Here is a 13350-nt window from a genome sequence, read left to right as displayed (position 1 = left end):
CAGGTATGTTGAAGCATTTGACTGTTTGCCAGAGTGTTCAGGATAAACCAATCTCTCTATAGAAGAACTATGGAAACAAAGGGGCTATGTACCCCCCACACCCTCAAAAACATCCCGAGCAGTATCTCTGCTGCCATGAGATCCTGCAAAAGAGGAGCGAAATAGCACAGGCCATGCAGTGTCCACTCAGCCCCACGCATCCCCTTCTCTGGTTCACCCACAGAGGGTCTGCTGAGGATTGTGAAGCAAAGAAGTACTGCAGGCTTTAGCCTAAGATCCTTTCAGGGAAAGCTTTAGCCTATTGATCTCACGGGCAAGCAAGGCCAGGGAAAAGATGGTCCTCATCCCAGGAACTCATTTGGGGACCTTCGCATAAGAGCACACATCTTAATTTCTTGCAGTAAACTTGCCATATTATTTTTTACAAATACTCAGATTTCTGCTGCAATGGTGTTTACGCAGTGCTTTATGTGGTATCAGGAGAGCAAGGCTGATGTCTTTAACAAACAGGATTATCCACTTAACCAGACACACACAGGTACCAGAATGCAAGCATATAGTTTAGGCAAAGACCTGTGGTACCATGCACCCAATCACATTGCAAACAGCCTCTTTTGAATGTAAAACTAGTTAATCATAACCAAAGAAAAACTTCAGATATTTAAAAAATTAAGGTAGATGCACTGACCTTAGGAAGGTGGAGGATTTTACTGCACTGTGCAGACTGTTGCCTAATTCTTTCAAGATGTTAAACACATGCTTCTTGTACTGCTCTTGCCTTGATTACCTAAATGCACTTTTCACTTCCCAGCAGAGAGTGATCTTCTTTCTCCTCACAGATGCGAACATTATATTCTTTTATTACACAAATATTCATGGTTTTTCAAACTCTATCCCAGTGCTCAGCTGATGCCCCTTGTTTGAAAGAGGATATGTCATCTCTCTGCTGGGAACAGAAGCGATTCCGGGAATGTCCTTCAGCAACAGGGGCAGCCTGGCAGAAGGGACAGGCACTTATAGGTGTTGGAACACATATTGCCCCTGGCAGGCTCCCACTAGGAAAAAAAAAAAATCAGAACTTCTACAAACACCAAAAAAAAAAATAAATAAATAAAAAAAAAATCCACTTTCTGTGTTTATGGGATATTTTAAATGAAGTAAAAACCTGACACTGGACACATAAAGCTGTTTGCTTCACAAAAGCACCTTCAAATCAAGAAAGGAGAAGGAGCAGGTGAAAAATCTAAAACAGTCTCTGTATATCATAAATGTACGATGATTCATGCAGTGAGCATAATCTTTGCTGAATATCCAGAGTAAGACACAATTCTTCACATCACATGGAACCTTGTGATAACCGTAACACCGATGTGACCCACTGCATCACACCTAGTTAAGTGGGTAATTAAAGGAAGATTAATCAGAGGCATAACTACTTGGAACATTAAATTCTATTCAATGCCATAAAGAAATATAGCTGCAGAAGAAGGTGATGTATTCCCTAGCTTGCCCAGTATTATCTCTCTCTGCTGTAAAAGCGTTAAAATGCAAAAAAATGAGCTTGGACTGCGGAACTCAAAGTAATGGTTCCATTCTGGGTAGTTGTAAATCAAGAGTTAAAAGCCTGTACAAACACAAAGCTGTTATACAAGTTGGTAAATAGATTAGCCCTCTCTGTCCTGAGGATCAGTGCAAAAATTGCCGTCTTGGGAGAAATCAGGTGATGCTCCCAGGAACATCCCTACACTTCTTCCAGGCTGACAAGACCACAAATCACCAGCTCAACAGATGTACAGTGAGCTTGGTCTGACTGAAAACAAGAGGAGAGCCCAGCAGGGCTGGAACGAGAGGCCAGAACATGGAGTGTTTCACTGAGAATGTGAAATATTAGAGAAAAGGGAAGAAAGTGTGTGTTTAGAGGGATTTGTAGGTCAGCAAAAGGGGAATTAAAAGAACGAGGTGAATTTGCACAAGAGGAGAAAGTTGAGGGGATGTAAGTGCTCAGTAGTCACGGGTATGTTAGAGGCATAGCCCAGCTATTTGGAAGACACAGAAAACATGCAAGGAGCAGCTGTAGGTCATCGGACACTGAAGAAAAATCAAGTTGTGTCTTTTTGGACTGGGAGCATCTGTCATGTAGGGGGAAGGCAGAGAAGTAGCAATGCAAGTGCTTGAAGGAAGAAAAATTAATTTTGTGGATAAATTGGAGTATTAGAGTGGTTTTCAAGGAGTATGCAGTAGAGAAGGGGGTAGTTCCACATGCTTGAGGAGAAGAACAAGGATGAGAAAAAGGTTTATACACTGGGGAAATTATAGAGGAAGAAGAGGGATGAGTGTTTAGGAGCTTAAAAACAATAGCAAAGGATTTGGGTAAGTGTTTGGTACTGCTGAATTACAAGGAAAGAGAGGTGAGCTGTTTTGGGTTGTAGAACAACCTGCAGAGATAGAGTACAAAGGGCCTGTTGTCTGTGGGACCATGACAGTGGTAGACATTTGCAATCTGATTGAGGGTTAAGAGCATTTGGAAGTGATGTGCTAGCAAAGAAAAGGGATACAGACAGTCTGGGAAATGTAGTGACACTGAAGTTGGTGTGCTCCAACTGTGAGATCAGATGAATCTGGAGGACCCAATAACCTCTACAGAAATTTGGAGTGTAGTGGGACTGGGGAAATGGAAAGATGTACTAGAAGAAAGAATGGGTCAGCCTATCCAGGAAGGAGGATAACTAGGCACAGGATGGTTGGGAAGGCAGGGAACACAAGGACAGAGTGCCACAAGCAGGCATACACCGTTATCGGCTGAAAACTTCTTCCTTAAGTGTGACAGTCACAATTTCGCAGATACCAAAATTGTTTTTTTCCATAAGAATTAAGGTAATAGAGGAAATGCGTGGAAGTACAACCTAAGCATCCAGAGAAGCTAGAAAAATGACAAAACCACCACTTCAGAAAATGAGCAGTACACTTAGAATTAAACTCTGCTTGCTGGAGTGCTCAGAGAAGCTGGACAGATAGGTGCAGAGTTTCCCTGCACAGACTTAGATCAAACCTAGAAGAAATTTAAGGATTAGCAGGCTTTTGGGTCAAGTTCAATAAAATCTGTGACAGAGATGTGCTACATCAAGAAATAAAAAGGGCAGCGGTGCTGTTAGTGAAAGGGCAGAGGGGAACCACAGAGATGAGGAACACACCAGAGGGACGGCTGTGCTCAGTCTTGTTCTTTATACTTAGCAAATAAGGGTGTTCTGAATCACTGTCTCTGGCAGAAAAAATAAGTCAAATATTATCTGAAGTATGGAGGCTGAAGTGCAACTTTATTTTGGCCTGTAAACAGGGAAAGTTTTGTGAAGAAATCTAGTTACTTCTTTCAAGAGCAAGTACTGCGGGTAACCTGGAAGAAACAAGTGGGTTAATTCCTGTATCCAGACACAGCTGTTGCCTGTTTTGTAAAACCTATATCCTTATCTGTTACATCTCTCAGTGTAATTATTTGCTTAGAGGTCAGAACAAAGGTAAAACCTCTGTACTTCCTTATGATTGCCTCTATTCACCAAGTTAAGGCTGCCAACACCAGTGGGTATGTCAGAACAGGGACCTCTCTCACTTCACTGGGAAATTAAGTAAGTGTTGATGCTCCATTCCAACTATAAAGAAAAATCTTCTGTCTTCCCCATCATTCAGTTACTCTCCAGCTGAGGCAAGAAAACAAACCCCTCCCATTCCACTGGTAAGAACATGTAGCCTACTTTGATCAGTGCACAGAAATGCCAGGAAAGGCCAAAGCAAGACCTCGGGCATACAGAAACATGAAGGCTTAAGATATATCCATAGAAGAGCGGTATATTTGAGGCTTTTCCCTCACCAAATCTAAGTGTTGGGATGAAGCACTATATATGGGAGCTGCCTGCTTACAGGCAGAGCCTGAATTTCTAATTGAACATTATGAAGAACTACTCTGCCAAAGCCTCAGCCTTGCTTTTAGTGCACATTTAAAGCCATCTTTTGTCCAGGACTCTGCAGGAGCAAGAGAGATGCTGATGCTTTAAAGGGTGGCACCTCAGAAGGCGAGCTCCCGGTAGAACATGCCTTTCAACACCTACCAGAGGGTTTATGGTTAGACATGCAACTCTTTGCAAACATGCACAAGATGACTCATGAGTTGGGGACAACCCTGGGGCAATTTTCAGCGGCATGTTCAGCCCCAGCTCTGTGCTCCAGAACAGCCGGCCAGCTTTGGAAAGTGAGCACTCAAGTGCCCAGGTTTAGCTAGGGACACAAGGTATAGTTCGAGTCTGGAAACACATCTAAAAGTTTTTCCTACTCCCCCCTACACAAACAAGGCTGAGAACCAACAGGAAGACAACACACAACCTGGCAGGAATTGCAGCATGACTAGTTCATTCAGGTTGTGCAGGCCTGATCTGTGGTGAAGTTTCAACTACATGCTGCTTTAACCCACCAGCCAGTCCAGACACCCTCCTCTCCCAGGAAGGCTTTCATCTTTTGAAAGAATTAGCTTATCTGCACTGCTCCAAATTAACCATTGAACATACACCGTTCTGGTGTGATTTTGGTACCGTTTAAGACTGGACAAAGACTGATCATAAGGGAACCACAAGCCACAGCTTGTAACAGCAGGGGCAGGTAAGGGCACAAATACTTCATTTAAAAATAAGTCTGCACTGAACAAAGTTCCATCATTTATTTTTAATGAGTTTCAAGTGTACAGTGAAGCAAAACAAGGGGGCACTTACCTTTATTCCAAGTCACACTCCAAGATATGCTGTGAACAGCATCCTACTCTTGGAGGTCTTCATTTAGATCATGAACATATGTCCCAAGAACAATGGAGAATTGTTTTCTGGGTTTAAGGATCTGAGGATAGGTTATTGAAACACAAAGGCAGCACAGACTGAGGAAGAAGAGCTACCAGTAACACATCCTCCCATTTAGGGGACTACCTCCCCGTGCATTGCACAGTGGCTGGAAGTAGAGTTGGCTTGGGGATCCTCTTCCCACAGCTGCTGGTTCATACATCTTGTTACAGACTTACCACAGAGTCAGTCCAGCACACTGTTCCAGTACAACTGAAACAGCCATCATTGCAATGGAAAACCAGCCACTGCTCCGAAGGCCAGAACTTCAGGTGTATGTGTAGAGTATGGAAGCGACAAAAAAAGAGGTCCAAAACCAGTTTGGTATCCCAAGCCCTCCCCATCCACTGACAGACCAGACAGACTCAGTAAGGTGGTGAATTGTTTCTTAGAGACCATTTAAAGTACATGAGCTGATTACCAGAACATGCCAGAGCAGATTACAGTTGTGTTCATAGAGGAATGAAATAAACTGCACGTGCCTGAGTGGCTGTAATGCTGTGGACAGCAGAGTCCCTTGCCTTTACTTGGCGGGCCTTGCAGATATTTTTTTTTTTGCCCATGCAGAGACACAAAGGAGGAAAAAGGGAACAGAAGAGGAAGCAACATACAACATCTAAGAGAAAGAAATAGAAAAGACAGCCTAGGGGGACCTCAGCCCACAGAGGAACAGGAGGGATGGGGTACCAAAGGCTTGCTTAGAAGAGTTCAAGAGAATTGCTGGTTCTGGGGACCTCAAACTTGTATGCCCACCCCCTAAAATGATAGCAGTAAGTAGTACAAGCAGGCCCTGGCTCCTCTTCAGTAGATGCACTTCTGACCGTCCATCACATCTCAGTTCCACAGGGAATTAGGGAAGTGCTCAGGGGACGAGGGCTGCTTCACTCCAGATCTTCATCTCTGCCCTCACCCAAGGAGAGGGATGGAATTGCAGGCAGATGAACTCAGTGCAAATGAAATGCTGGGGCATGGAAGTGAGCATGCAAAACCTAGTCTGTTCCCAGATGCCATGTGAGGAGGAAAGGGGTTTCCTTGGCACACTCAATGAAACAAAAAGCATCTGCTCCTCACGTCTTTTGTACTTCACTCTCATCTGGGAATGCCAGTGATGTTCTCCCCTGCCTTCCCACATCCCCTTAAGCCTATGCAGACCTCAGGGAATTCTACAACTGAGGTAGAGCTTCCTAAATTAAAGGAGAGTCCTCTTTCCAGTCAAGATTACCGGATACAGCTCAGCTTGTAATAAAAAACGACAAGATGCACATTCCTCATAAGACCCTGCAGAAACTGAGGAACAGGGCAACTCATTTAACCCCAGGTTTGACAACACATTTAAGCAATTCACAGCTCTTGTTATTTTTGAAGGAGCAGAACAAGGGAATTGCTTATAGAAAGCCACAGCATTCCACACTGCAAGTTTACTTCCAGCAGAGACCACCTTGGATCTAAATTCAAGATGACCCATAGCAAGAAGGAGGACTTCAGTTTGATACGCAAGATCTAAGCTGAGAAATTGGGACATCTGATGTCACCTTGCAATACCCATGCCCAAAGCAGCATTTCCCTTTGCAACCCTAGCTAACCATTCCAAGTATTCTCTAACTCCTGCTGAAAGTTATGGCTTTGTGGTAGTAGAAACAGAACAAGTATTCTTAGAAAGCTATGTGGCTCATTCAGTCTCATCTGCAATACCTCCGGTCTCTTTCGCTTCCATCTGCTATGTCGCGGACTTCCTCTGACATTCAACCCAGTAACACAAAAGCAACACGCCCACTCCCATTCTGCCATGACCCCAAAGTCTTCCAGAAAGCTGCAAGATAGAAAGCTGCAAGATAAAAAGCCACAGGGTCCTTGCTTGTGTCTGCATAGATGAAAAATATTTGACACCCCCTACCAGGCTCCTTATTGTTGTTCCTTCTGGCAGGAGATTTTACTCCCACACGTGCCTTTTAGATAGTAAAAAAAACTCCTTTCACTTAGATGTGTTTAGTCTGTTGCACTTGACTGAGAGAATCATGTAGGCTCTCCTTTATAACTGAAGTGGCCATATTCAGATAGCAAGTCATCTGAAAATAAGGACAAGCAAAATAAATTGTTTCCTTAGATGCTCATTTCTCCATGGCTAGAGAATTCTAGATCACTATATCTAGCTCGGTCAGATGGCTCACGGTCACTGACCAACACAAACTAGCCTTTATTTCAGAAGCTCAATGAAAAGCTTAAGATATGCTGCCGCTCTTTTTAGGCAGAACACTAAAGAATCTCACATGCTGAAGCCCTTCATCCCCAAAGGCACGGTGTTAAGGCATTCTTATTTTGCTAGAGTCCACACAGGCACTATTTGACAAGCTCACACCCAAATATAAACCACAAAAATTCCCTGCAGAAGAGCAGGAGCAAAAGCTCACCCACTCCTCCCCTACTTCCCTCTCCTCTAAACTTAGATGACCCTCCCTAAAGCTGCAGCAGCTGTTGAAGAGTCTAACCGTGTTCAGTAGAGTGCTTCAGAGTCCTATACAGACGACAAATTAAAACCAGTAAAGAAATCAATGAAGAAGCTAGGTGGAAGGGAAGGGAAGGAAAGATTCAGGGGCAAGAAGAGACAGGCAAGGTGACAGGGAAGAGTAGGTTGCAGACTGAAGAAGCTACATTCAAGTAAAAAAGTAGACTGGAGACAAAGCAATAGGGGAAATAAAAGAAAAAAAAAGGAAAGAACAGAAGGGCAAGTTACACCAAAGGTCCCCCAGAGACCTCCAAATCCCCCACCAGGGAAAGGACTTGCCAACCCACCCACTCCAAGGTAAATACCCCTCATACTTACAGTTTTACCTGACCCGGCAGACAGGATTGCCCATTTCTACAATGATGGCCACCCCCAGTTCCTCTGTTACTATATAAAGCATACCTCTACCACAATAAGTGTGGGAGTTCTAGCACCACCACCTCCCTTCCCCGAAGACTGAAGTTAACACTTATTCAACTAAGACCCTCCAGATCTCAAACCAAAAAGGAAGAGTTTAGAGCTGGTGCTTCTTCACCTTTGATCTTGGGCTTTTCAGTACTTACTTACAATCACCACCACCACAATGGCACAAATCACTCCCATCATGATCATCATCTGGAGGAAGAGATTGTCAAAGAGTAATACTCAGAACAGATTGACACGTTCACATCTTCCCTGACAGCCAGGGAACAGAAGCCAGACCCTGAAGGTAGGACAGCCAAGGCCTCAAAGTTTTTCCACAGTGAACGAATCCTAAGCATTTGAAATCATTATTAAGCCCCAATTACCCTCTCAAAGCCCTGCATGAAAGGGCTAGCCCAGTTTCCTTCTGATGAGGGAGATCATGGCACTAGGAAACTCACCTTGCAGTTCTTCCACCAGTACTTCCTTTTGAGTTTTGCTGCGCTACTTTCAAATTGCGAGGCACCAGCCTGGAGTGCATCTGCCCGGTCATCTAGCTCTGACAGTTTCTGGTCTCGTTCCAGCACCTTGTCTACATTTACACAGATTATATCAACCACCTGCAGAAGGAAGAATAGTAGCAGCAGTTGTATTGGTAATGAGAGTTGAAAAAGTAAGAGGAGTATCTTGGCCAGTAACTAGCACTGAGCTACTAACAAGGGAAAGCTAAAAACAAGGGAAAAAGGGTCAGGGTAAGAAGCAGCTTTCAAGATATTGCCTACTCTGAAGCAGAGAAAAAAATCCCAGACCCGCCCTGTTAAAGTATCAGATCAAGTACACTTAAACCAGGTCCTCAGCCCCACATTCTCACCTATTTTTAAAAGCTCTCAAATCCAGCAAGCCTAAACCACCCCGTTCCAGAGAGTAATCCTATAGCTCATTCCCTGATAACTGCAGAAATAACTTAGAGCTACATGTTGCTGCCCCAGTGAGGCATAAATGCGTTACTGCATGTCAGCAACCACACTACCAACACTGATCCCGGAAAGTCAGGCAAGTTCCCCACACATCACAGACTGTTCCCCTGAAGCAGCAGGCAGGGATTAAGAGCTGTTCTGGATGCTGTAGAGCTTTATTTCCATGACAGATGCACGATACGAGGTACCAAAAACCTAACAGGCTTACTCCTTAGAAGTCGTATCTGAAATTAAGCAGCTTTTAAACACGAAGCAATCTCTCCAGCCTCTTCATGGGTCTGCCATCATCTTTTGAATACTGAGTACTAACGCACTGCTGGCACTGGCACGACAAGAGCATCCGCCCCCTCAGCAGTGGATGCCTGTCAAGACCATCAGTGCTGCAGAGGAGCAGAAGAGTCCAGACAGCCAAAAGGATGCCAGCACTGCTGGCAGAGCTACTGACCTCCTTCACTTGGGCCTGCGTCTGCTGCAGCCGACGGTTACTGCTCTGATTGGGGGTTGCCCCGGGGGGGCCCCCCTCCGGAGCTCCCCCTTCGGGGGCCCCAGAAGCAGGTTGCTGAGCTGGGTCAGACCTAGGGAAACACACGTATTGGGGGAAGGAGAAAACCTAGTCAGACACTCAAGAGGGAGGACCTTCCCCCCCCCGCCGCAAGCTCCCCAATCCACCTGAACCCCAAGGTTGGGGCAGTGCCGGCAGCAGCCCCGAGGGCACGCACGCTCCCCAAAACATCCCGGACCAAGCGCAGGCCCAAAAGGGCCGCGGGGAGGGGCTGGCGGGTGCGGCCGTGCCCGGCGCTGCGGCCTCCCGGGGGGCGACGGCCGCCTGGCAGCGAGCGGGGGGGGGGGGGGGGGGGGGGGGGGCGGCGGCGTGCAGCAAGCACCGGGCGAAGGAAGGCAGCCGGGGAGGGGGCAACCCCCGGCCGGCTGGGTGCAGCGGTGGCCGCCGGCTAGGAGTGGGGCGCGGCAGCCGGGCCCACGCACCCACCCGTGTACTCAGCGGGTGCCTGCGGGGAGCGGGACCGCCCGGGGGTGGGGGGGGGGGGGGGGTTGGGGGCGGTGCGGGCAGCCCTGCCTGCGGCTGCTGCAATGCGCCACTCGGCCCCACCGCCGCCAGCCGGGACGCGGGCCCTGCGCCGGCCCGTTCCCTCCCGCGCCACGGACCCCCACGCCGCAGCCCCGCCACGCCACGCGCGGACACTCACATCGCCGAGCAGGACCAGGACACCCGGGCAGGCAACAGTTGGACTCGGCCCAGCACGGCGCCGCACGCTGAGGGGAACTTCCCCCCGTGGCGCAGTACTTATAGGAGACAATGCCCCGCCCCTAGAGCCAACAGCCAATCGGAAGCGGCCGCAGGAAGGACGCGCTGGCAGCCACAAATGAGCGCCGGCAGCCACAAATGAGCACCGCCTTTGGGTTTCTCCGCAGCCAATCAGCGCTCCGCGGCTCACGGAGACGACGGCGAGTTAACCGAGCCCCGACCCCTCCCTCCCTCCGGACTTCCGAGGGCATAAGCCCCGCCCCACGCCCTGGGCCGCCCAATGGGAGCAGAGCCCGCCCCCTCCCGATCGGCATGCGCGAGCCGCGCCCCACGGCTGCTGAGGGGCCGGTGAGTGCGGGGGGGGGGGAAGGCGGGTACCCAGCGCGTCCCCCCGCCCCGTACGGCCCCTCTGCCGGTCCCGAAAGAGCCTGGGCAGCCGCCGGGCCCTTCCCGTGGCCTGGCGCTGGACCCTCCGCCCCCGCCGTTTGGGTCACGCAGGGCCAGAACACGGTTACCTGTCCTCTCCGGTTTTCCCCGTCGAGCCCGGCCCATGCCCGCGCCGTTACCGGGGCGGGGGGCGGGTTGCGGAGCGCCTCTGTAGTGCGTTTGATGGCTCTGGCTCAGCTGCTGTCCGTGCAATTAAGAGATGGGATTGCTGGCCCGCTTCCAGCATACGGCAGGGGGGTGTCAAAGGGAACCTGAACAAGCTTCTGAGGCGGCAGCGTTGGAGCCTCTGCTGGGGGAAACAGGGCTCCAGCAGCTGCCCCCAGAGGAGCTGTTTGTTGGGTTTGTTTTGTTTTTTTTTTTTTTTTTCCCTCTAAAGATCTTGAGAAGCCTGCTGGATCAGAACGGATAGGATTATTCAAGACAAAACGGGAGGCAGGAGCCTACTGGAAGAAGTCTCTCTGCACAGCACTGGGTGTGGTGAGTAGGCTGACAAGCGACTGGTTCACACCTATGCTGGACTACGTTTTCCTTTCATGAGGTGATACACGCCATTAATACAAGATTTTAGTGTTAGATCTGAGAGATTAGTAGATCACACAAAACAGATACATTATAAATTATAGACTGTGACTACGAGGAAGGTGAAGCCTTAATACAGGGTTGAGACTAGAGCCAGGTGATTTGCAGATAGGGCTACTGAGGGGAGCACCCTAGCACTAGCCTCGGCAGTACTGAAAGTTGACAAGCTGAGAAGGGACAAGTCACAGAAAAAGCTTCTTTAGCTTGGTGACTTTCCCACTGCAGTGTGAAGACTGTTCCAATAACCATTGCAAGTAACAGAAGATGGAGCTTGTGGAACTACTGGCCCACAGAGTCCTTGCCAAATTGGCAGTTTGGGACTAAGAGGTGACAAAGGGTACAAGATACTTTTCTCTGACACTTGTCCAGCTTCTGACATACTTCCAGCCAAGGATTTGCTACACCTGTGGTTTACATATGTAGTAACTCCCAGCTGCTCTCTTCCAGGTGCTTGCTCAGTCTCCACTTGGACCTGTGCCCATTTCCTGAATCCATAACACCTTCTAGCAGGAGTCCCACAGGCAGGAGTCCCACATGCCACCCTGCTCCTGAGAGCATGGACTTCAGCTGCTTGAATAGAGACTTTGGCTTCACCTTTCTAAGGCTTAGACCTCAAGAAAATTCTTTTCATTCCCTGCCGCTTCCAACCATGTGCTTTTGAACAGAGTAGCTAGCATTGCTTTATAACAAGGTATCTAGTCAGCAGATAACTCCCCAATTACCTAGCAGCCAAATTAACAACTAAGAGGGAAGAGAGGCAAATGCCTGCTCATGGTAAAGACTTTTCTGAAGTATATAATGGTCTTTGTAATGTTGGACTAGAGGGGTGCCAGCTTTGACTCACTGTAACTTCTCTGAAGGAACCAGTAACAGTTAAAGAAAACTAGAAGCTAGAGTTTTTAAAGAAAAGTCCCTGCATTACTTTTGCAAATCCCGATAAAGAAAAGGCCACTTGGTCGGTAACTGCCATTAGTATGTGATTAAGGCATCATCAGCGTGAAACAGAGACAAATCCTGTTAAGTTCTGAAGCATTTCAACTGACATTTGGATCATTCATGCTTGATATTAATCACAGATAAGTGGAGGATAAGGGAACAAACAGTGAACAGGAAGTCTTATTGGCAGACACTCTTAGTGCTAACTTGAAAATTTAATTATGAGGATAAACCTAAGCTGGAGTGTGCTGGAATTGCCAAGTAGGATGTGGGAACCTCAGACTCACAGAGACCAAAAGGATGCTAGGAAGCCTGGCCAAAAAACAGGACTCAGAGGTCAAGTTCGGGGATGCAAGGTAGAATACATGTCTCCGAGTCAGAAATGACTGAGGGGGAAGAACTTGCACAGAGGAGCTCAGGCCAGGAGCAGCAGCAGAACTTTGGGGCTGGGCCAGAAACACACAGCAAAAGCTGCAGAAAGCACTGGGAACCCAACTGTGTGAAAGCTGGCTTTATTCTGACCGTGGTGCCACAAAACCACACTCCATGGACCGAACCAACGCTTGCTCCTAACGGTGTTTCCCGGTGCGATTGAAGCGCCTGTACAAGTACCGGATCCTCTTGTTGAGTTTGTGATAGTCCTCTACAAACATCCGATCTCCCACCACCTGCTTCTTGCGGATGCACCTCTGCAACTCATTCCCCCGCCAGCCTCGCAGCCACCTGGGCCCCACGATGAGCTTCTTTGGGTGGATCTGGAAGTCACCTGAGAACGGGAGGGCAGAGCGGAGAAGATGAAGCTGGGACCGGGAGGAGGCTGCTCCCAGGGCGGCCGGCTCCAATCCCCCCCCCCCCCCGCCCTCTCGCTGCTGGAGGAGCTGCTCGCGGGTGGGTCCAGCCTCCCTCCTGCCCTGCCGCCACAGCGGGGAGTGGAGAAGTGTCTTACCCAGGATCCCCACGTTGTCGTACACCCCGAACAAGGCCCGTTTTTCCGTCCACCGGTCGACCTGCTTGGGCTTCGGGGGCTCCTTGATGCGGATGGCGCGGGTGAGCCCCGCCAGGGGCGAGGAGAGGGGCACGGGGAGGCCGGGCCGCACGGGCCCCCACCGCGGCCCGCCGCCACTGCTAACACCCCGATCGACCCGGAGCAGGGGCGCGGCCCGGCCCAGCAGTGCTCTCCCCGCCGCTCGCACCAGTGCCGCCATTGGGGTGACGCCGCAGGAGCCCCCCGCCGCCGGGAGAGGAGCAGCGGTGCCCTCCGCCGCCCGGCCCCGGCCCCGCCCCTTCCGCTGCCGCCGGGAACCGGAAGGACACGGAGTGACGCCGCGCTAACGGTCGGGGGAAGCAGGAAAGGGAGCCGGCGATTGG

General features: G+C 49.2%; 2 protein-coding genes and 1 long non-coding RNA gene across 3 annotated transcripts; 1 reads left to right on the top strand and 2 right to left on the bottom strand.

Annotated features, from left to right (window-relative positions):
- Positions 1 to 5243: 5243 nt before the first annotated feature.
- On the bottom strand, positions 5244 to 10065 carry VAMP1 (vesicle associated membrane protein 1). Its single transcript, XM_042788281.1, has 5 exons — positions 9962 to 10065; positions 9202 to 9331; positions 8241 to 8399; positions 7941 to 7992; positions 5244 to 7542 (listed from the first exon to the last, which is right to left on the bottom strand). Coding segments are annotated over exons 1-5 (360 nt in total). The 5' UTR covers positions 9964 to 10065; the 3' UTR covers positions 5244 to 7525.
- A 247-nt stretch (positions 10066 to 10312) lies between these two features.
- On the top strand, positions 10313 to 11837 carry LOC116962313. Its single transcript, XR_006164904.1, has 3 exons — positions 10313 to 10368; positions 10844 to 10944; positions 11494 to 11837. It is a non-coding gene; the product is annotated as an uncharacterized LOC116962313 (long non-coding RNA).
- A 641-nt stretch (positions 11838 to 12478) lies between these two features.
- On the bottom strand, positions 12479 to 13285 carry MRPL51 (mitochondrial ribosomal protein L51). Its single transcript, XM_042788280.1, has 2 exons — positions 12929 to 13285; positions 12479 to 12748 (listed from the first exon to the last, which is right to left on the bottom strand). Exons 1-2 carry the CDS (start codon positions 13185 to 13187, stop codon positions 12552 to 12554), a joined length of 456 nt encoding a protein of 151 aa, XP_042644214.1. The 5' UTR covers positions 13188 to 13285; the 3' UTR covers positions 12479 to 12551.
- Positions 13286 to 13350: the final 65 nt, after the last annotated feature.

The sequence above is a fragment of the Tyto alba genome, unplaced genomic scaffold (genome assembly GCF_018691265.1).
Source record: "Tyto alba isolate M040663 unplaced genomic scaffold, T.alba_DEE_v4.0 Super-Scaffold_14, whole genome shotgun sequence".
Taxonomy (NCBI): Eukaryota; Metazoa; Chordata; class Aves; order Strigiformes; family Tytonidae; genus Tyto; species Tyto alba.
The sequence above is the reverse complement of the archived record's forward strand: the minus strand, read 5'-3'. Positions and strand labels throughout refer to the sequence as shown.